The sequence below is a fragment of the Giraffa tippelskirchi genome, chromosome 4 (assembly GCF_054371585.1).
Source record: "Giraffa tippelskirchi isolate mGirTip1 chromosome 4, T2T-mGirTip1v1.2.pri, whole genome shotgun sequence".
Classification (NCBI taxonomy): domain Eukaryota; kingdom Metazoa; phylum Chordata; class Mammalia; order Artiodactyla; family Giraffidae; genus Giraffa; species Giraffa tippelskirchi.
Window position 1 is genome coordinate 129,609,078 of NC_137278.1, and position 21,510 is coordinate 129,630,587.

The window sequence follows — 21,510 nt, forward strand, 5'->3', positions numbered from 1 at the left end:
CTTTTCCCTGGACTTGGGGGCCTTGCAGCACCCAGAGCTTCCTGCCTCTGAGCTCCTACCGCCTCCCTCCAATCCATCCCCCCAGGTCAAACGAGGCCCTGCTTCTAAGGGCTCTGTAAGGCTAAATTCCTGGAAACTGCAAATCAGGGCCCATAGTGGAGGTGGGGGGCCTGTTTTCGCCTCAGTTCTGGGAAGCAGTGGGGGAGGAGTGCTGGAAGAAGGAGGAAGGGTAGAAAAGGCAGACAAAAATGCCCATTATACCCAAGCCCTGTCAATTTCCTTTTTTCATCTCTTTATCAGTGTTTGTTGACTGAGCTTCTTATCAACAGGAAACGCCTGCCTAAGGGGACGGGGCAGGTCCAGGGGGACTGGGCGCCAGGGGCCGGGAATTCTGGGTGGTATGGTGCTGCTGTCCAGCCTGACTGAGCAACCTCATGACTCCCAAGACCTAGCAAGTCTCCCAGGCTCATTGCCTTAGCATCTGGTGAATCCTTGGGTGTCCACAGTAAGACAGCACAGCAGACAGGCCCTGATCATAGCCTAGGTGGGGCTTCAGCCCTAGCGCTCTGTGACATGAGAATTGCCCTTGCACTTAAAACCCACCAACCCCCCTCTTTTCTAGCTGAGAGGCCAAGGGACCTGCCAAGGTCAATAGACGTCTTAGTAAGTCACCCCAACTGGCCCTTCTATTCTGTTTGCCTTGAGCCCTCAGAGAATGGTGCCTGTTCTGGGCATCTAGGCCTGGGACAATTAGGTGCTTGGCACAGACTTCTAGAGGAAGGAGAGGAAGAGGACTCTAGCACTGAGTGACCTCCTACTATGTGCCAGGTGTTTTGCAGACACTGATCATCAGACTAGCTTACTGGTCTCCTAGATGGGGCTCCCAGGAGAGGGACAGAATGAGGGTCAGATTTCACAGGAGGCTAAGATCAAATCTTACTGCTGAAAATAAATGCCCAAGAGGGATAGCTGGGCCAAGCCAAGCTTTATGGTGGCTGAGAGGAACAGGTTTATCTAGATGTCTTCCTTCAAACTGGCAGAAGACTAAATCGAGGGTATGGGAACTGGCTGTTCTGGTAGAAGAGGCGGGAGCAGTTTGTGCAGAACAGAGCATGAGCCAGCCACCTTGCTTCTCGTTCCTTGCCTCTGCCTATCAGTTGCCCTTGAACAGCTCCACACTGCTTTGGGTGGTGGTGGCAACAAAGGAAATGCCAGCGTGCCTTTTGCCCTGCCCCCGTGTCTCCCCGGACAACCCCACTCTGCCCCCCACCCTGCCACTGGCTCCTGCAGTCGGGGATCTAGGTCAGTAAGAGTGGGTGGGTGAGAAAGAACAGAGAAGAGACTCATCCAGACGTGACACCCCGCAGGGCAGCAGTGACAACACTTTAACCTGAAAGCTGCCTGAAAATAGACTGTGTCTATGACATTATGCAAATCGTATGCAAAGTCAAGAAGCCCTCTGTCTCTATTTCTAGCAAACTGAATGTGGTCCTGGTGGAAGCAGCTCGTTCCAAGTCGCCCACCCACAGTGACGACTGCACAGTCAGCATCCGTCCCCCCTCTGGACGTGCACCCCTCCACACCACCCCCCAGGGCTGAATAGACATGGAGATTTGCTACCTCTTGGGCTGTTAATCTTGATGTGAGTGAAGCTCTAGAGGAAGAAGAGCCACCCTCTGTGAGGGCAGATGTAGGCAGGACTGAGGGAGAATGGTGACTTCGAGAGTAGGGAGAACTGGGTACCACAAGGGCTTGGCAAAGGAAGTCGTGGTCATCAAAGCACATGCTCCAGGAAACAAGCTTCACTCTCATTTGGGCATGTTATAGACACTCATCACCCCTGAGGGAGCATCCTTAACATTTGGATGATCCCCTCCCTCTTTATATAGGTAAGGAAATTAGAGCCTGGGGTCCCCCCAGGAAAGCAAAACAAAACTAAGAAAAAGTTGATGGATTTTTTTTCTTCCAAAGGCAGGCAGTTTCCCTGAGGCTCTACATGGAGGTAGGGGCTTGGATGCCATGACCTTCTAACCCTGGAGGGCAATGGGCCAGTTCTTTCCCAGATCGCAGCCTGTCTTGTGATTTCTTTTCCGCAATGTACTCACTGCATTTCTGCCCATAGTCAACGTTATGTGGACATCACGGTGGGATGTAAGGATCAGGGTCCGGCAGTAACAGGAGGGGAAACAAACGCTCTCAACACTCTCATTTTCTCATTTTCCCAAAGCTGGTTTAAAAGGTCCTCTGGGAAAGAGGGCACTGTCCGTTGTGGGGGGTCCATGGACAAAGGCTTCTGGAGTCAGTAGTAGGCTCCAGGCATGAGCCACCTTGTGGGCTGCTGGGAGGAGGGGAGGCCCTCCGTGGTAAAAGGGAGGTCATCCTTTGGTAAGGGTACCCTAGTACTGTGATTCCCTAAGGGAGCCTCTACTGCAAAGGCACAGATTTCCTAGGCTGGGCAGTCAAATGGAAGAGTCACCTCTTGGCTTCTTTCAGTACCTGCCTCCCCTATGGCATGTCCCCGCCCCCAATTTCGGGGGGGAAGGGGGAGAGGTGCTTTCTGAGTCCTCCCTGGACGCCAAGGTGGGTTCGGAGGATGGCGGTCACTTTCCCATCCTGGGGATGAGGAGTGACTCCTGGCAAAGGAGGGGTGGGCATTTAAAGAGGGAATTGAGAACAGCGAATTCAGGCGGGCGTGTCCAAGCTGCCTGTGAGTGAGGACGCAGCTCCTTTCTAGATGTGGTTTTCGGGGGACAGTCCCTACAGAACAGGAGCATGGGTAAGCGCACGCACACTGCCGCCTGGGCGCGGCGTAAGAAGATCCCAGGCAGGGAAGGGCTTGCGGCCCCACGCGCCAGGCGGGGCGGGAGGCGGCTGCTGGGTCGCCCTTTGGCCAGCAGAGGGCGTGAGGAGGCGCCGCGAGACGGCTGCTCCCAGCCGGCAGTGGGAATTGACATTTGGGCGGCCGCTTAGGGTCCAAGCACGCTCCTCCACCAACTGTGACTTTTCTCTGCTGGGCAGAGGCCAGGCAGGATACTCTGGGACCATCTCCTCCCGCATCCCCTGTTGTTCCCTCAGCGAACCAGAGAGAACCAGAGGCACCGACCTGGGAAGACTTAGCCAGAGCTCCGGACTCAACCATGCTTTATTGAGGACCTACTATGTGCCAAGCGGCTTCCCTGATAGCTCAGTTGGTAAAGAATCTGTCTGCAATGCAGGAGACCCCAGTTCGATTCCTGGGTCGGGAAGATCTGCTGGAGAAGGTACAGGCTACCCACTCCAGTATTCTTGGGCTTCAGCTAATCAAGAATCCGCCTGCAATGCGGGAGACCTGGTTCCATCCCTGGGTTGGGAAGATCTCTTGGAGAAGGGAACGGCTACCCACTCCAGTTGGAGAAGGAAATGGCAACCCACTCCAGTATTCTTGCCTGGAGAATCCCAGGGACGGAGGAGCCTGGTGGGCAGTATTCTGGCCTGGAGAATTCCATGGACTATAGAGTCCATGGGGTCACAAACAGTCGGACATGACTGAGCGACTTTCACTCACTCACGTGCTAAGCAGGAGTTAAGCGCTCCCACAAACAGTACCTCCAGGCTAAGAGACTGTAATATTGGGCCTGGAACACCATCCTGAACTCAGCATCATTATGCAGACTTCTCTCACCAATGTCTCCTACTCTGGCCATAGCTGTTCTCCCAACTCTGGCCCCTTCTCTCAACCCTCCCCCATCATTTGGCCTCCTGCCTCAGACTTTCTCTTCTTAGGGATTTTCCAGCCTTTGGGGAGCTGCTGCCTTCAGTCTCTGGCTTGGAACCTAAGGAGACTTTTTGCCCCCAAAATCCAGTAGAGATAAAATCCTTCAGGGGGATTCCTGGTGGAGGTGGGTTCCAGTGACCCAGAAGATATGACACTGCCAGGAAGCAAAGTGCCCTGCGATGTTGTGGGAACCTGGCAGGTTCATGCAGCTTTCTCTTTCACCCAGTTTCACTTCCTGCTTCTCCTCTGGGCCTTGCACAATGCTGGGAGGCAGCCTGGGAAAGTGCTGCTCTGATGGTGGAAGGAACACTCGAGAAGCTGACCAGGGAGGCTGTGCTGGGGCATTTCCAGCAGGAGGGGAGGAGGCTGTTTCCTTCACCTCCTGTGGAGAACTGCGGGTCCTTCTCCATGCTGTCCCAGGGCCAAGGGATGCGAGACCAGGTCTTCCCAAGTTTGGGGCTGTCATGTCCCTAACCTGAGCCCCGCACCTCACCACCCAACCCTCAGGCCCTACCTCCAACCCAACTGCCCTCCAGCCCATCCACCCACTGAGGGCTCAGGTAACCTCCTCAGCGCATGGACATACACCCTGGAACACCAAAAATTTGATATTTCCAAATGCTGAACTTTCCATGTGTTTCTCTACAGCCATCGGGTTCTTCCTAGACACATACACTCTGGGGTCTGGCCAAACGTATAGGACTAGGAAGGCCACACAGGGGCCCATGGGGGAAGAATCTGGGTGCTGGAGGCTTGTTGGCTGGAGCCAGATTTCTTCTGAGCCTTGGATGCCCTGCAGGAAGCTCCCTCGGACCCTCTCAGCCCTGGGGAGAGAAGGTGAAGCCATGGTGAAGCCACGAGCAGGTGAGTGGCTGATTTGCCTGCCAGACGACCCAGGGTTGTCTGAGCCCAAGGATGGCCAGAGGCATGGGTTAAGACAGGAACTGGAGCTTGTAGAATTAGACTAGGAAACATTTCAGATACTCTTGGCCTCAGATAAAGTTATTTTCAAATTTCCATCTTGAGGCAAATTGCCAGGGGCTGGGGCATAAGGAGTACAAGGCACTGATGAACAGAGTTCTGACACAGGCTGAAATTTCGAAGAACTTTAGAGCTGAAAAAACTTCAAAGGACATCAGAACAAAACCTTTCGATATAGAGATGAAGAAACAAAGGTCCCAGTACAGGGAAGGCCTCCTTTATGTCACAGAGAGCAAGCACCCAGACCAGACTCTGGGTCTCCTGACTCCCAGATGGGCCTTTCCCTGGCCACGCTTGGCCCCAACATCCTCTCGTTTATTCTGGAAGTCCCAGGCCTTACCCATCTGACCTGCCACTTCTCCACTGGCCACACTCACAGCAAGACTCCTTGGGTTTCATGTCACAATAAGTCAGCTAGGAAGAGGTGGGAGAGGGGCCGAGGATCAGGCTCCACCTCTGCGGGGCAACGGGGGCAGGGGGGTCATGTCTAGGAGACAGGGGCCCAAGGTGGCCTGAAGCTGAAATACAAACCCACAGAGAAAAGCTGATGCGCCCTGGGTGTCTGGGGCTTGGGCCAGAGGCTGAAGCCTGGCAGGGCAGGGTGTCTGCTGAAGGCTGGACAGGGCTCTGTGCCACCCTGGCAGCTCCAGTGGGGCAGTGGGGTTGACAGAGGGCAGGGGGTAAAGTGCAGGTCCAGGCTCTGGGCCCAGGACGGTTCCCTGGCTTGACCACTGTGGCTCTGGGATCTCTCACCTCCTGTCCGGAGGGTGGTAGGGGGTGTGTCCAGGGTATGGCGGGTAGGGAGGGAGCCAGGCGTCAGAGAGCCTGCTGCCTGGAGCAGGCCAGCCGGTGGGAGGATCGGGTTTCAGCCCAGCTGTATTTTTGGCTGGATGGGCTGGGGGCCCAGTCGGACAGGCACAGCTGCCCATAGAGGGGCACCCCCCTCCCCGGCACACACACTCACAGAACGGCTCCCCAGGCAGGCTGCTATCCACCAGCCACCCCACAGACACTGCAGGCAGAGGGGAGTCAGGCTTCAGCCCCATGGCTAGGGAATAACTTTGGGCTTCTGGAGACCGTTGCTGAGTTTCTGTAGTGTCTTCTTGATCCGCAGTGCTGTGAGGCGGGCAGAGGGGTTGGGGTACCAGCACTCCCGCATCATCTGAGCCAGGCCTGAGAGGACCTGGGGGGAGGGAGAGTGAAGGAGAGGAGAGGAAGCAGAGACATGGGTCAGGGACCGTGGAAAGGAAGAGGCCAGGAGGATGCCCAAGAGGACAGAAAAGTTGAGAAGAGGGAAACGAGAGTGTCGAAAAGGAGAGGAGAGACAGCAGTGGTGAAAGGGAGATAGTGGGAACAGGGCAAGGATGAGAAAAGAAAGGCAACAATGGAAGAGGAAGGGAGTGGAGTGAGAAGGGGATGGAGAAAGGTAGGCAGGATGGGAAGAGAGATGTAAGTCAGGCCTTCACGGACACCCTCTGGTGAGTACCCCCACCCTCACTCCACCAAGACCCAAGAAAGGGGAGACCTGCAGGCCTTGGGGCTCTCACATGCCCCTCTGAGGCCAGACCCCACTGCAGAAGGCAGTGGCTCCCAGTACCTCCACCAACCCTGGTCTGGTCCAGTGGACACTGGGAGATTGGGTGGTGGGTGCTGCCCTCAAAATGCATGTGTCCAGGAAGCTCAGTGGTCGCAGAGTGAGCCAGCCTCACCTCTGCCTCGGAACTCAAGCCAGTTCCTGGGAGGGAGTGTATGTGTGTGTGCATAGGAGTGGCTTTTTGTGGCTCTGTCATGTTGTGCAGAAATGTACATATGTTTGTGTATATATATGTATATATTTATGTCAGTGTTCAGTCATTCATTCCATAAACATTGGTTGAGTACCCAGTGTGTGCCAGGCACTGTGACAGGGAACAAGGAGAGAAGTGCCAAGACAGAGACAAAAGGCCTTTTTCTCTGTCTTCGTGGGGCCACCAGTCTGGTATATATGTGCATGTGTGTGTACCTGTGTGTGCATGTGCGTGTACCTATGAGTGTGTGCATGTGTGTGCATGTACGTGTCCCTGTGAATATGTACATGTGTGTATGTTTGTACAGAAGTGTGTATATGCCTATATTTGCCTATATATATGTATGTGTGCATTCTCTATAAAGTATGTGGAGTGTTTTGAGAAAAAAGAACAACAACAACAGTAACTTCACAGCAAAAAAAATAGCAGAGAACCTCTGTCTTTGCAGGCAAGGTGAAACATTCTAAAATATCCCAGAATAACCAGAGGATCTCTGGAGGTCCACAGGCAGGAATGTGGGAGGGAGTACCCAGAGAGGTCCCCTGGGATCTGCCCCCTAGAGCCTACCCAGGGGAAGCAGAGGCCAGACACGAGTTCCTCAGCCCAGAAGCCCCAGTGCTGAGCCACCACCCCACACCATCCCAGCACCCCCAGGAGCCTCACCGGGTCTGCAGCGAGCCGGTTGGGGATGGTGGGGGTCTGCTGGTCAACACACACCACCTTCTTCATGTCCTCAAAGCTGGGGTCATTGGGCACCACATCATAGAAGGGTGGCCTATAGTCCTCCACTATGCCTAGGGATGAAGGACAATGGGACAGTCACTTGGGACCACAAGCAGGTCCCATACCACCCAGAAGTGAGCCTTGCCCACACTCAGTCCCAGGGTCCAGGAAACCAGTTGCCTGCCCATGCTACCTCTGAGAGGGACATCATAATATAATAAATATATTTATAAACAATAATTACTGCCATTTATCTTACATTTACCATATATGCCAGGCATTGTGTTATAAACACTGAACATGCATTATCCTGTTAGTCTTCACTGCAACCTGACCACCCATTTTACAGATGAAGAAACTGATGCTCAGAGAAGTTGAGCCCAAGGTTACACAGCTCATAATGGCAGAGTTAAGACTTAAACACATTGCATTCCCAGGACAGATCTTGTTCCAGTCTTTCCACAGCTGCCTCTCACCCAGGGTCTGGGTACTGCTTCCAGGCCCCAACTATCAGAGATGCCCCCAAATATCTAATGTTTACTGAGCAATTACTATGTGGCAGGCACTGTCCTAACTGCATGGTATTAGATCCTCACAAAACAACCCTATCAGATGAGGAAGACTATTAGCTCCACTTTATAAGCAATGAAGGGGCTCCCAAGTCGCACTAGTGGTAAAGAACACATCTGCCAATGCAGGAGACATAAGAGACTTGGGTTCGATCCCTAGGTCAGGACGATCTGCTGGAGAAGGGCATGGCAACCCACTTCAGTATTCTTACCTGGAAAATCCTACGGACAGAGGAGCCTGGCAGGCTACAGTCCATGGAGTCGCAAAGAGTCGGACAGGACTGAAGCAACTTAGCGCGCGCACACACACACACACACAGACAATGAAATTCAGCCAGATTCAGGCCAGAGAGGTTAAGAAACTTGTCTAAAATCACACAGATAGTAAGAAACAGAGCTAGGAGTTAAGCCCAGGAAGTCTAACCAAAGCCCATGCTCTTGACCTCCAAGCTACACTTAAGGGAGGGAGGCAGACTGACTGCTGGGTGAGGAGGTAGAATGAGGAGAAGGGGAAGAAAACACATCTTCTAAGGGAAGGAGATTTACCCAGGTCCAGATCACATCCACCCACTCTCAGGGGTGGCACAGGCCTCTGCTGACCCCCTCAGCCAGCAGCACTCCCTCCCCTCATCATCCCAAATGTGCCATCCTGAGCAGGATCTTTCTGAAGATGATGCTGGTGGAGCAGCAGTCACTGGGGCAGAAGAGGCCAGACCCCAGAAAAGCACCTTAGGCCCCACCCTGCTTCCAGCCTGAGGCTGGGGGCTGCAGCCATACAGCACAGCCACAGCCTTGGGAGAGCCCGAGCCAGCTGCGCTCTCCGTGGCGGGCGTCCAGGCCAGGCCCTGTGCTGCTTGAGGCCTAATCAGTGCTGCACAGAGGCCTGAGCGTGTCTAATGGGCCTTTAATCAGTGCCGGGGCTGACACCAGATTACAGTGTTTATAATGCGCCGTGAATCTGTGTGGAGCTGACAGAGCTTTCCTCCTCCCCCAGGAGTCTGCAATCAGCCTCCTCTTCAGCCCAGACTGGTCCAGCCTTCCTTTCCTGCCTGTGGCTGGGTCCAAGGGGCCTCGGTTCCTTCCAGGTGCACCCTTTACAAGCCCCAGCCTCTGGAGTTTGTGTCTGAAGCTGAGCCCAGCAAGAGGGTGGTCCCCAACCTGTCAAGACTCCTGGCAGCCCCTCTCCGTGGACAGCCTCCACAAAGACTGACCAGCCTCCCTACCTGGTCCAGACCACCACCCAGCACCCATCCACCCCAGGACTAGGAGGGCATCAGTCACAGGGCAGGCCCTCTATATGAAGAATGAGGTCCCTGTGCCTGCTCCCCTCCACATTTCAGTTCTCTGTAGCACCCATGGTAATAATGAGGCAGTAGGGACTTCCTTGGTGGTCCAATGGTTAAGACTCCACTCCCAGTACAGGGGGCACTCGTTCGATCTCTGGTCAGGGAACTAAGATACTGCATGCCTCACAGTGCAGCCAAAAATAATAATAATAATAATAGTAAGGCATCAATAAGCAGGCAGTGCAGGCACTATTACATCCGGCATTTCTGTGGAAACAAGGACCAAAGAGGTGGAAGTAGAACAGTAATAAAGAGCACTGGTCCTGAGAGTCAAATTGCCTGGTTTCATACCCCAGTGCTGCCTCTAGCCAGTTGTAATTCTGTGCCTCAGTCCCCTCATCTGTAAAATGGGGATGCTGCTGTGTCAAGTATTTGTCATTAAAACAATAATTGCCACCAATATTTACTGAACTCCACAACAGTTCCAGATACTGCCCTGATTACCTTATTTGGATTATCTCAACAACTGGAAATTATTTTTCTTCTCATTTCACAAATGAGGAAACTGAGGCACAGAAAAGTAAAGTACCTTGCATATGGCAAAAATCAGGAACTGAACTTGGTCTGATTTCCCACCCATACTCTTAACTACTAAGCATACCACCTCCCTGCCAACACAGGACAATTCAATAAGATAATACATGTATACAGCATGGCATCTGGCACATACTGAAACTCAATAAATGTTAGCTGCTATTATTATTTGTTATTATCAATTACCCAAGATTTCACAGCCAGAATCAGACTCAGATGAACCTTAAAAGGTCACTCAGCTGAACCAGCCGGTGAGTGACAGTAAAGGGAATTTGGAAGGTCTAACCACAGGCCCCTCAGGCCACGGGTACCAGCCGGTGACAGGAAGTCCCATCTCCCACCTGTCTGCCTGGGTGTCCACCTGCCCTGTCCCCCCCCAACCCTGTGCAGGGGGGCACCGGAGGCTCACCATTGACGATGGTCCGGCGGGTGATCTCCCACAGCACCAGGCCAAAGGCCCAGATGTCCGTCCACTTGTAGGATTCGAAGCAGTCGGTTCGGATCTGTTCTTCCAGCACCTCGGGGGCCATGTACCGCTTGGTGCCCACTCGTGGGTTGTTGCCAATGTCCAGGTAATCACTGCCCTGGGAGTGCATCACAGCCAGGCCTGTGGGTACCGGGCCCGTCACTCCTGCTGCTCACCCAAGCCCACAGACAGGGTGGCCCTGGGGAGGCTGGAACCCCGGCAAGAGGTGAGAGGGCAAGAGATGGCAGGACACAGGAAGAATCACTGTCCCTGTCATAGTTGACTTGTGTGGCGCTCTCTAGGTGTAGGAATCCAGTGAGATGTGAGTAGGCAAGGCAGGCATATATTTCAGAACTGAACCCAATGCATGGTGTCAGGGAGCGATGTGGCCGCAAAGCCAGGATGAGAACCCAGGTTGCTGGCTCCCTGCCCCTTTCTCCCCACGCCTGGAGCCTGGCTGAAGTGGTGGAAGGAGTCTGGCTTGAAAATAGTGTTAAGGCCGCTTGTGGAGTGTGGGGTTCTTGTGGAGGTGAGACGAGAACACACACATACACACACACACACACAGGAGGTGAGATGAGAACATACACACGTTCTGTAAGTTTCAAAGCGCCAGTGTACACACACACACACAAATCAGGCCACTGAAGCCAGGCATCCAAACAGGGGAAGGCAGAGCACACACACGCGCACACACACACACACACGCGCGTGCGCGCGTGCCAAATCAGGCCATTGAAGCCAGGCATCCAAACAGGCTAAGGCAGAACCACGTGGAGAGGGAGGGCGTACGAATTCTATCCCCCACCCCCCCCACCCCCCGCCAAGGGCCCGCCCCTCCGCACTCACCCAGGTCAGCGATGCAGCACTGCAGGTTGCTCTTGACCAGCACGTTGCGGCTCTTGAGGTCGCGGTGGGCGATGGCCGGTTTGCCCTGCGTGCCAAAGATCTCCACGTGCAGGTGTGCCAGGCCGCAGGCCGCGGACACGGCCAGCTTCAGGGCCAGCTGAGGCTCCAGCGTCTGCCTCTGCAGAAAGTCGTAGAGCGAGCCGTGCTCATGGTAGTGTGTGATGAGCCACAGCTGCGTGCTCGAGTTGCGCGAAGTCATGTCCGAGGCGATAAAGCCTGTGGGTGGAGGATCAGGTGGCTCACGCGGGGCTAGGGATAAAGGAGGCTGGACCGGTCAGGGTCGGGGCTGGGGAGACAGGATGGACAAGGTCAGGGCAAAGCTGGGAATGGGGTGGAGGCTGGTCTGGCTTAGGGCAGAGAGGAAGCTGGAGTCAGAAGCTGGGGCCGAGGGCCGCTGGGAGTCCTTCAAGGTTAGGTCAATGTCCAGAGGCGAGGTGGTGGGGCACGGCGATGAGAGCCCGGGTTCTAGTTCAGCGATCCCCACCCCACCCCTGCTTGCCTAGGATGTTGTCGTGTCTGAGCAGCACTGTGTTGTAGATCTCAGTCTCCCGGAACCAGGACTGTTCATCTCTGGAGGAGAAGATCTTGACAGCTACGCTCTCACCATGCCACAGGCCCCGCCACACCTCGCCATAGCGGCCCTTTCCTGATCCAGCAACCGGAGAGGAGGGAGGGGGTCACATATTGGACACACAGGACCCTTGGGCACAGTCACCCTCAGAAGTGGCCCCCCTCACACTGTTGTCCTGGCTCCGACCGCAGAACCTCTGAAGATTCTGTTTAACTGAATTCAGACCCACACGCCTCTGGCAGGCCACCTCCATTTGCCTCTTGTTCCACCCCAGCTCCTGCCCAAGGATCAGGCACTGCCCCATCTCCAACCCCCTCCCTGACTAGCAGAATTCCTGTTCTGACCCAGGCCTGGCCCCACCTGTGACTCCCTCACCCCTCCAAGCTCACTGGGAGCTCTTGGTCCCCATCCCCTAAGCTCACCCACTGCTCACCCACACACTCCACCAGGGCGACCTGTCGAGCCACTGTCCTCTGCACCAGGAACGGGAGCCCTGAGCCACTGCCCGTGGTACAGTCACTGTCCAGGAGGTCCTGGGAGTACCGAGAGGCCACTGAGGGGCAGCCCCCACACACCAAACCCATTTCTCCCTCCTCAACCTGGGCCCCACTGTCTCATCTCACCACACTTCTCACTCACAAACCCCACCTGCCCAGTGCCCAGCCAAACCTCTGAGTGCCTGCCATGTGCCTTTCTCAGCTACCTGCCACTCTGTGCCCCCTCTGACTCTGTGGCTCCTGTCTACCCCCCACCACCCTGTGTCCCAGGTTCCCCCAGGCCCATACCCCCAGCATGCTGTCCCCCTGCTCAGATGGCTTCAGGATGAGGCTGGACTCGCCCAGCTCACTGTTCAGGCCCCGCTGCTTCTCCTTCCTCCGCCGGACATGCCACAGGCCCAGGGCACCCAGGGCCACGAGTGCCAGCAAGGCCAGCACAGGGCCCAAGATCAGAGGCAGCTGGCCGTCTCCTTGTGGCTGCTCCGGAGGAGTCTGGGTGGCTGGTGGAAGAGGGATACTGAGGCCCAGCTTCCACCAGGCCAGATGCCCCCCACCTTGCCACTCTGCCAATCAGACCCCAGGGCCCTGCCTCCCCCACCCTCCAGGCCAGAGCGTGAGAGGCAAGCTGGGCAGGGTGGGCAGAGTTGGAGAAGCCGGGGAGGGGTTTCCGGGGCAGCCAGACGTACCCTCTAGCACCAGGGACACGTTGTGGTTGCACAGGGGGCTGTAGCAGCAGTAGTGGTTGACGAACTCCGTGGGGCGTGCCCTGCAGACCTCCGGGTGCATGTTCCCGCAGCCCCGGTATTCCTGGAGATGTCCGTCCTCCCAGACCAGCACGACTGTGCACCAGGACCCCTGGCAGGTAGGCCCCTTGCAGTGTGGGTTCGCACACGTGCAGGTCACCAGCGGGCCCCAAGAAGGTTTCAAGGGGTCACCTGAGGGACACACTGGAAGCTCAGCCACTCTGGGCCCAGCTCTCCAGGAGGAGCCTAACCCCCAAGTCTGCCCGACTGCCCCCTCCCTTCTGAGGTCTCAAACCAGCCCTGTGAGGTCCCAGTCCTTTAGGTCCATCCTCAGCCCTCCATCCAGGGACTTATCCCCACCAGGGGCAGCTGCCACCGTGAGAACCAGGCTTCTCTCCCTTCCCTGATCCTTGGACCTCCCCTCCCAGTTCCAGGCACAGCAGGCCTCCCGGCCCCAATGCTGAGAGCTCTCCCAGGGCCCCCCACCCCTGCCAACAGCCCCACTGTCTGAATCCCCATACACATGTTCCCACTCTGAAATCTGAAAGAGCTCCAGCCTGTTGGTTTGGATCAAGAGGCCGGCACAGGAGGGTTGGGGTAGCTGAGAGCTCAGTCTCACTGAGCCCTGTCTCCCCAGTCCCCCTCCTCCCAGCTCCTCAGACTCAGTCCAACAAGAGCTGAGCCCAGACAGCCCTTTCTTTATCCCCTCAGGCCCCTGTTCCCTACCTGTTTCCCAAGTACTCACCCTGGGTCAGACCCAAGGCCATCAGTAGCATCAGAAGCCTTCTCCTGGGAAGGTTCAAGGTCATGATCCCTGGAGAGGAGAAGGGGTGCAATAACATCTATGAAATGTGATCCCCTCAGTGTTTTCAGCCACTGACTGTGGGTCCCTCCCACCCGGAGGAAATTGCTGGGAGTTTTTTTTTTTTTGTGGGGGGGGCAGGGAGGCCTCCTCCCTGCGTCTGGCTTTGGGGCGGGGCCTGCAGGGGAAGTCCTGGTTCACTTCCCCATGGAAACCATCCTGTTAGGGGTAAAGGGTGGGGAGCCATGTTTAAGTGACTGAGAGCTTGGGGGACTCCCAGCTGTCCTGCTGCTGAGTGCAGACTGGAGGGCGCAGCGGGCATGGGGCTGGGGTGGAGGGAGCATCTCTTCAGCAGTCCCCCACCCCTGTCTGTCCCCTGTCCCTTGCCCACCCCTTCCCAGCCTCCACCCCTGCCCACCCCTTTCCCAGTGGCCCCCCCCTCAGGCCTGGCTGCCTCAAACATAAACAGGCTCCTGTCTTCACTTCCTGCCATTCAGGGTCCCGCCAAGCTGGGAACAGGAATCAAGATTGTTTAGATTGGGGTCTGGATAGAACAGGCTGGAGTCACGCACAGCAGGGAGCTCAGGACATGGTCTCAGGACAGGCTGGAGTCGCTACAGGGTCTGCAGAAGCCACCTGGGGCTGGGACACCCCCGTGATGGAATCCTCGTACACCCTGTGAATCACAGAGCCCAGTTCCTTATTTCAGAGAAGATGGGGATCAAGGCTCAGCCAGGAGAGGAGGCTTGTCCAAGGTCAAATGGGGTTCAGTGGCAGTGCTAGGAGTACTACCCAGGTGTCCAGACTCCCAGCCCAGTGCTGCTTCTACTCGATATCCCAATCTGGGATGACAGCCCCTGTCTGAGCCTGTGGGGTTGTATCAGCCATACCAAGCCTGGACAGTGCTAGGCTGCATTGTCTCTAAGGAACCTCCCTGAGCCCTCATCAGACTATAAGATGTCCTCTTTGAGCCACTCCCCAGCCCCCTTCTCTCTGTCCTTGCTGTCCTGCGAAAGAGTGGGGGTAGGGCCAGTGATGTGGAAGGGAAGTGAAACATACTTAGACACTGAGTGTTTGACCTTCTGTGGTTGGTTAAGACTGAACTTTTCCAAAAGTTTGGTGGGGATTGTTAGGGAAGTAATTCTGGTCTATGATAGTCCCATCTCAAGTCCCAGACCAGCTAGTGCTTCAGAAGTGACCCCCATCTTCATCTCTCAAAGGCTTAGAATGAAAAGATTAGGGCTGAGGCTGCAGCAAGAAGGACTGAGGTCAGACAGCAAGAAGAACTTTCTGAATGGTGGAGAGTAGTAGGTGTGTGCCTGGGGATAGAATGCCCAGGTAAGGGCAGCAGACATGAGGGAAGAGAACTGTCTTCTGGCATGACATAGTAAGGCTGGAGGGCTGGGCATAGGGCCATATAGGCTGCAGAAGGCCCCCAGGCTAAGAATGATGCCAAAAGAAGATCCATGATGCTGAGACTCTGAGGGCAGGATGACTAGGGGGTGGGGGGTGCTTCATGGGCCTCGCTGGCTGGTGGCAGCTCTGGTCTTCCTGCCTGGGCTTCCTCTGCCCCAGAGGCCCAGGGCTGGGGGAGGAAACAGGAGCCCTGATCTGCTGCAGCTGTGTCCCCAGCCTCTGCCTGACCTCCTGTCTCATGCCCCTCCTGCAATACAGTGGGGACTCTGGCAAGCACTCTGTAGTGGGACTGGTGGCCGGAGAAGGAACCCCAGACAAGCTGGCTTTGCCCACTGGGGTAAGAGCGGGAATCCATCCTTGGCAGTCTTTGCTCAGAAAGCAACTAAAGGAGAGGGGATGAAGCAAGAAGGAAAAAGTGGGTAACAATAAGGATGATAGCTGGCATCCTTCTAGAATCCTCTCCCCATGCTTTTCCTTCTCTGTGCTCTGGTGCACCCTCTCACTACCACTATTAAGCAGCAGAATCATCTCAAGTGTGTCATTAGAAATGCACACTCTTTGGTCTCACTCCTGCTCCAGATTCTAGTTCAGTCCATTGGGACCAGTAAGAAACGTGCATTTTTTAAGATTTCCCCAGGGAATTCGGATCAGTTTATGTGGGTACCACACTTTGAGAACTGGGTCCTATACAACTCCATGATAGAGTGGAGTACAGAGGGCAGGGATTCTGATTCCCATTCGGGGACCTCTCCCCCGCCTGCTTCTACGGGAGAAGGGAAAGACAAGGCTAAACACTGGAACCAAGGACTTGGAGATGCTGCAGAGAGAGGGTGGACTTTGTTCAAGCCATCTCCAGCCTCTGGGGCCCAAGAACAGTGCAGGGAGGGCCTGGCAGCATTTGCAGAATCTGCCTCTGGTCTAAAACTGGGAATGAAGTGAAGGAAAGCTGTGACAGTCCAATTTTTTACTGGGCTCAGAGTAAGATTCAGTACAGGAGGGTGCTGAGTCCAGATCAGTCCCAACTCAGAGCTGACCCTGAATAACGCACCCTTACACCTGACTCCAGCACAAACAGAGTCCTGGGGACTGGTGGACTCCTTTCCCACCTAACAAAACTTCTTGAATGATCTCCTGCTGACAGAAGCATCACAGTTTTTAGCCAGAAATCACAAATGCTAAACTAATTTCAAACATTAACTTAACCACTGTGAAATTCTTAGTAATGAGTTAGCCTTCTCTGACTACTACTTACGTGCTAAGCACTGAACTTTGATGGATGATCTCATTTAATCCTCACAACAATCCAATAGGGAAACGGAAGCTGGGGGATGTTAGGTTTCTTGCCCAGAAACACCATGTGCGTCTTGATCGACTTAAATTGCTCGTAATACATCCTCACTTGGTCATTTAATTTCTGCAGTTGTTTGGTGTTAGATAGGTCCCTCAAAGGAGGAAAAAGAGCAAGCAGGGGTTGCATTAACAGACTGCAACTGTCATCGCCTGGTACCCAAATGTGTTTGTCTAGAAATCATCTATGTGCTATAGCCTTAGTCTTAGGTGGGGAGAACCAGAGTAGAGGTGTGCTCAGAAAGTGGAGGTCAGTTTCCTTCTCCCCAGCACACCTGAGGGATTGATTTCATGAGCTCTCATGAGTAGCAGTTCTCAGCACAGCAGTACTGTCCTGGGGCTGCAAGTGCCTTGCTCTATACATCAACAGGTCTTACCCACACAGCAGAGGACCAGACTGAACTGCTCATGCTGGGTGGCCCCTAACCATCACAAAGCACTTTCCTCTGCATCACTTCATTAACCCTTCACAGTACTGGACTGGGATGTAGCATCAAGTAGGGAGTTTAGGATCTCAGACGGAATGCAAAGGCAGCACAGTGTAGCACAGGGGTCAGGTTGTCGTCTCTGGATCATATAGACCCAGGTTCAAATCCTGCTTCTACCACTTCGGGCTACGAGAGTTAGGGCAAGTTACTTAAACTTTCTAAAGCTTAAGATCCCCTATGAAAAATGAGAATAATAACAGTGCTCATTTCAAGACTTTCCTGGTGGTCCTGCAGTTAAGAATCTGCCTTGCAATGGAGGGGACACAGATTCAATCCCTGGTCCGGGAACTAAGATCCCACATGCCTCTGAACAACTAAGTCCACTCACCACAACTACTGAGCCCATGGGCTCTAGAGCCCACCACAACGAGTTCACATGCCTCAACAAAAAGATCCCATGTGCCACAATTAAGACCCAACATAGGCAAAGAAATAATAAAAAAAATTATAATAGGGCTCATTTCATAGGTATAAGTGTACTAAGTGGTACACCATAAGCACAAAAGTTACTAAAAACCCAACCATCCATGGAGCTTTGGACAAATGACTCACATCTGAATCTCTTTCCTCTTCTGTAGGATGGACATAATAACACCTCTTGTCCTAGGTTGTGGCCAGGATTACTTAACAAAAATGTATTATACCTAAGTGTCCACATAGTAAGTACTCAATAAATAGAGGCTGTTTTTAACCACCTGATAGGATGAAAGGACAGGTACCAGGACAAATAAACAGTCAGGGATCAGGGATGTCAGACAGACCTTGACTTAGCCAGAAGCTGCCCATATAGAGAGGGTGAGAGCTATTGTCCACTATGCCCCTTTCCTTAGAAAAGAAAAGAGAGGGTGGGTGACCAGTTCAGAGATGGTCATAACAGCACTGGCCTCCGGGGCAGACTGAAAATCTGGGGTCCCAGGCTGGAGGAAGAGTGGGATCCCCTTTGACTTGTATCCTGAAAGAAGTCCATGGCATGGGAGCTATGTGACCATACAGGTCTGGAGGTGAGGTTTGGAGGAAGGGGCCAGAGTGTCAGATTCCTGTAACAAGACCTGCAAGGGCTGCTCTGGGAAAGATGGACTTCAAGGAGAGGCTCAACAGCGCTGGAAGTGGACACCCACCCCCATGTCAAGCCAGGAGCCTGGAAGGACATGTGACCCCCTTCTCCGTAAGTGAAGCAGGGTGGGTATCCTTCTGCCCATTTTATGGATGAGGATGGGAAAACAGCGAAGCTAAGTGGCCAAACAGGAACAAAGTTTTCTGAATCCCAGTTCAGGTTCGATCCAACCCGCTGCAGTTTTAGGTGGGGTGATGGGCAAATGTTCGCGGAGGGCGAGGGGCAGCTTACCCTACGAGGAGCTGGGACTGACCCTACGGCCACCTCTCTGAGGGTCTCTCTGGGATCTGCCGTGGGAAAGGGCCCATTGGGGTGGGGGTCAGCTGTCCCCCTCAGCGGACTTCGACTCACCTCTGGGCCTGCCTTGCGGTCGGCGGGGCGCGGACGTGCAGCAGGCGGCCTCCTCCCCTCCCCGGCGGCGGCCGCGGTCACACGACGGGCGCTGGACAGCGGGCCGGGGTCCGGGGTCCGGGCGCGGCCCCAGGCGGGGCTGGGGCCGGGGAGGGGCTCGCTCGGCGCGGCTGGCGCAGCGGCCTCCGGGGACTGGGAAAGGGGCCGGAGCAAAAATGTTTCTTATTCCAGCGTCTTCCTGCCTGGCCCGGCTCCACCACTCCCTCCTAATAAACCGTTTCCTATTGCCCAGCTAGCCGACGGCCGCCCGCTCGCCCCTAGCCAGGGCTCAGGGCCGGACCCTCCCCTGCGCCAGGCAGCAGACCCCTAGGGCGGCCTCCTCCTTGGCTGCCCCTGCCCCGGGATCAAGGCCGCGCCCCCGCCTCCAGCCTCCCACATCCGCCTCCCCGAGGGGGCGGGCCTTGGCCTTGGGCTGCGGGGGGTCTCGTGGGGTCCAGGCCCAGAGCCATAGGGGCCACAGCCGGGATGCGACGCACACTCCGTGGACCGGCCGGGGGAGGGGTGGAGGTGGAGGCGTCCCTCGGTCCGGAGCCGCTGAGGGATGCCGAGGAACCCCTGACGAGAAGGGGGCACCGAGGGAAGCACATGGGGGGAGGGCAGACGGAGAGAAGTTACCTGTCTTCCCAACCCACAACTCGGGATCCTCTGCCTGTCTACGAGGCTGAGCAGCAAGGGCAGACTTTGGGGCTAGCAGCCTGAAATATTTTGGCTCCGCCCTCTGCCCCCCTCCCTCAGAGATTCCCTACATCGTCCAGCTCCTTCAGTCTCCTCCCGGGGGCCCCTTCACCCCCTCTTGTTCCCTCCCTTCTTCTGCAGCCTCTATCTGCGCTGCGCTCAGCGCAGGGCTAACAGGCCCAGAAGCGGCAGCTGTGGGTCAGTGGTGACAGGTCTGAATCCTTTCGGCCGCAGCGCAGCTCAGTGACAGGGATGCCTCTTCCCACTATGGGCGGCCAGAATGGAGTGAGAGGCCTTGGACTGCCCCCTTCGAGGCTGGCCCTTCACCCCACCAAATGGACCTCTAGATGTGGGGAGCCCTAGCTCCCTGGGGACATAGCTGGGACAAGGTGGAAAAGATGCGTTTGGGGAGGGGAGTAGAATGGCTTCTCCCAGAGAGAGAAGCAAACCCTTCCTCCTAATGGCCTTCCCAGGGATCAGAGCAGTGACACTGTTGTCTTGCTTTGCTCCAACCACTGTGAGCACCTTAAAGGCAGCACTCCACTTTATCCCTGTGCTGTACTTAGTTGCTCAGTCATGTCTGATTCTTCGCCACCCCCTAGACTGCAGCCCACCAGCCTCCTCTGTCCATGGGGATTCTCCAGGCAAGAATAATGGAGTGGGCTGCCATGCCCTCCTCCAGGGAATCTTCCCAACCCAGGGATTGAACCCAGGTCTCCAGCATTGCAGGCAGATTTTTTAGTGTCTGAGCTACCAGGGAAGCCCACTTTATCCCTAGCCTCTAGATTATCCACAAAGACTCTGAAGTCTGAATCTGGACTAGTTGTGTAACCCTAGACAAGTGACACCTCTCCTAATTCTAACCCTCAGTCTCCTGTCTGCTAAATGGGCATAATAAACAGTTCTGGTCTCACAGGGTTGCTGGGAGAATGAAGGGACGTGATGCTTATCTTGGCTCGTAGCAAAGACGCTAGCTGACGGAGACTGATACAGGCTGGCTAAGCCCTCCATCAGAGAGTATAATTAAATTAATGAATGAAAAGGCTGGGGAGAAGGTGGCCTCAGAGCCAAGTGGAAAGATATGGGTGTTAGAAGCAGAATAGACTTCTAAGGCGTCTTGCTCTAATATGGGGATTCTGTAAGATGGGCCAGGACATCTCCTCCAGCCACCCCCTCCACACCCTTTGACAGGAATAGAGGCTAGGGGAGACAATGACTAAAGGCTCAGACAGGCATCAATTGTTGACTGACCTCACTTCCTGCGCTGAAACCCTCCCCAGCCCCCACCCACAGCAGCTTCACAACTTGCGAGCATTGTGAATTCCAGAAGCAAGGCACACCCAAACTTCAGTGTCAGAGCAGAACTGTGTCCTGCAGCCAATAGGAAGTACTATGGGATTACAGTATCTGCTCTTTCAGATTATAGTGGCTGCTTCGGCACTCTATTAGCTAGAGAACTGGGAGTGTGGCTGGTGTCCATCCTTCATACACACTCTCACCCATGCCTTGCTATGGCTTCTGATAAACCCTTCTCAATCCCAACCCAGCGATGTCTGTCCTGGGAGATGGAAGTGGGGGCTCCCCCAAGGGAAGCATTCAGTCTGAAACACACACTGAGAACAGAAACATAGAGATGAACAAGAACTGAGCACTGCTGGGGAGAGTTGGGGGATGGGGGACTTTATCTAGGAAGAGCTCATGAAACAGGCTTTGGAGGAAGAAGTCAGGGCCCGATGGCGGGGTGGGAATGGCTGTTCCTCAGTGCTGGAGTCTCTCCGCCTCTCCAGAGCATGGAGCCTTCTGGACTTTGTGCCCTTTGGTGCTTCTTGGGGACTCTGTGCTTCCCCTCCCTGGGGAAGACATCAGAGGAGGGATGCAGAGTTGGAAAAAGCACTGGAGACTCAACCCAATGAGGAAAGAGAAAAGGAATTACAGACTGTGTCCAAGTCTACAAGAATTAATTACTCAAAAGGACCAGCTGTTCCTTATATTTAGTGAGGACAGAACAAAAGGAAACAGGCCTGAAGGGCTAAGAATTATATTTAGACATTTAGAAGGATTTCCCAGCAGTGTGTAAAGCTGAGGCCCAGAGATCCTGGGAAGGGTAGGTGGGGGTGACCTCTCAAGGAGATTCTCACCTATGGAAGGCAGGAGATGTGGGCCTGGCATGAAGGCAGGGCATCGAACAACCTGATCTTTCAGGATCAGCAGCTGAGTACTGAGTTCAAGCATCACTTCTGACACTAGGGCAGGGTCGACTTTGTGGGTGTTTGGCCTGTGCAGACCCACAGCGCCCTACACTGGGTTTAATGCTCTGCTGTTGCCATCTTGGGAATTCTTACTCATGTTTGAACAGAAAGCCTAGCATTTTCATTTT

The 21,510-nt window shown here is 54.8% G+C and overlaps 1 protein-coding gene across 6 annotated transcripts; it reads right to left on the reverse strand.

The window, feature by feature from the left end:
* Window positions 1-4,737: 4,737 nt before the first annotated feature.
* Window positions 4,738-19,272, reverse strand: ACVRL1 (activin A receptor like type 1). 6 transcript variants are annotated; one of them, XM_081587250.1, is made up of 12 exons: window positions 19,074-19,128; window positions 18,399-18,590; window positions 16,351-16,540; window positions 13,626-13,694; window positions 12,824-13,072; window positions 12,426-12,637; window positions 12,074-12,173; window positions 11,569-11,715; window positions 11,010-11,285; window positions 10,104-10,301; window positions 7,186-7,316; window positions 4,738-5,918 (listed from the first exon to the last, which is right to left on the reverse strand). In XM_081587250.1, exons 3-12 carry the CDS (start codon window positions 16,382-16,384, stop codon window positions 5,784-5,786), a joined length of 1,551 nt encoding a protein of 516 aa, XP_081443376.1. In that variant the 5' UTR covers window positions 16,385-16,540; window positions 18,399-18,590; window positions 19,074-19,128; the 3' UTR covers window positions 4,738-5,783. The 6 variants fall into 6 exon arrangements, 5 of the variants coding, with proteins under 5 accessions (XP_081443376.1, XP_081443377.1, XP_081443378.1 ...); XM_081587251.1 differs by lacking the exon at window positions 16,351-16,540 and having other exon boundaries at window positions 19,074-19,272; XR_014081361.1 differs by lacking the exons at window positions 16,351-16,540; window positions 19,074-19,128 and having other exon boundaries at window positions 7,186-9,367; window positions 18,399-18,824.
* Between the last annotated feature and the right edge of the window lie 2,238 nt (window positions 19,273-21,510).

Bases quoted from the DNA above. Each gene is read 5' to 3' on its own strand.
- ACVRL1 (XM_081587250.1), bottom strand. From the start codon at position 16,384: ATGAGATCATCCATCAAAGTTCAGTGCTTAGCAC. The intron at 11,716-12,073 runs GTGAGCAGTGGG...TTGCTGGATCAG, and splicing joins CGCCCTGGTGGAGTGTGTGG to GAAAGGGCCGCTATGGCGAG. The intron at 7,317-10,103 runs GTGAGCCTCCGG...CTTCATCCCTAG, and splicing joins CCGCCGGACCATCGTCAATG to GCATAGTGGAGGACTATAGG.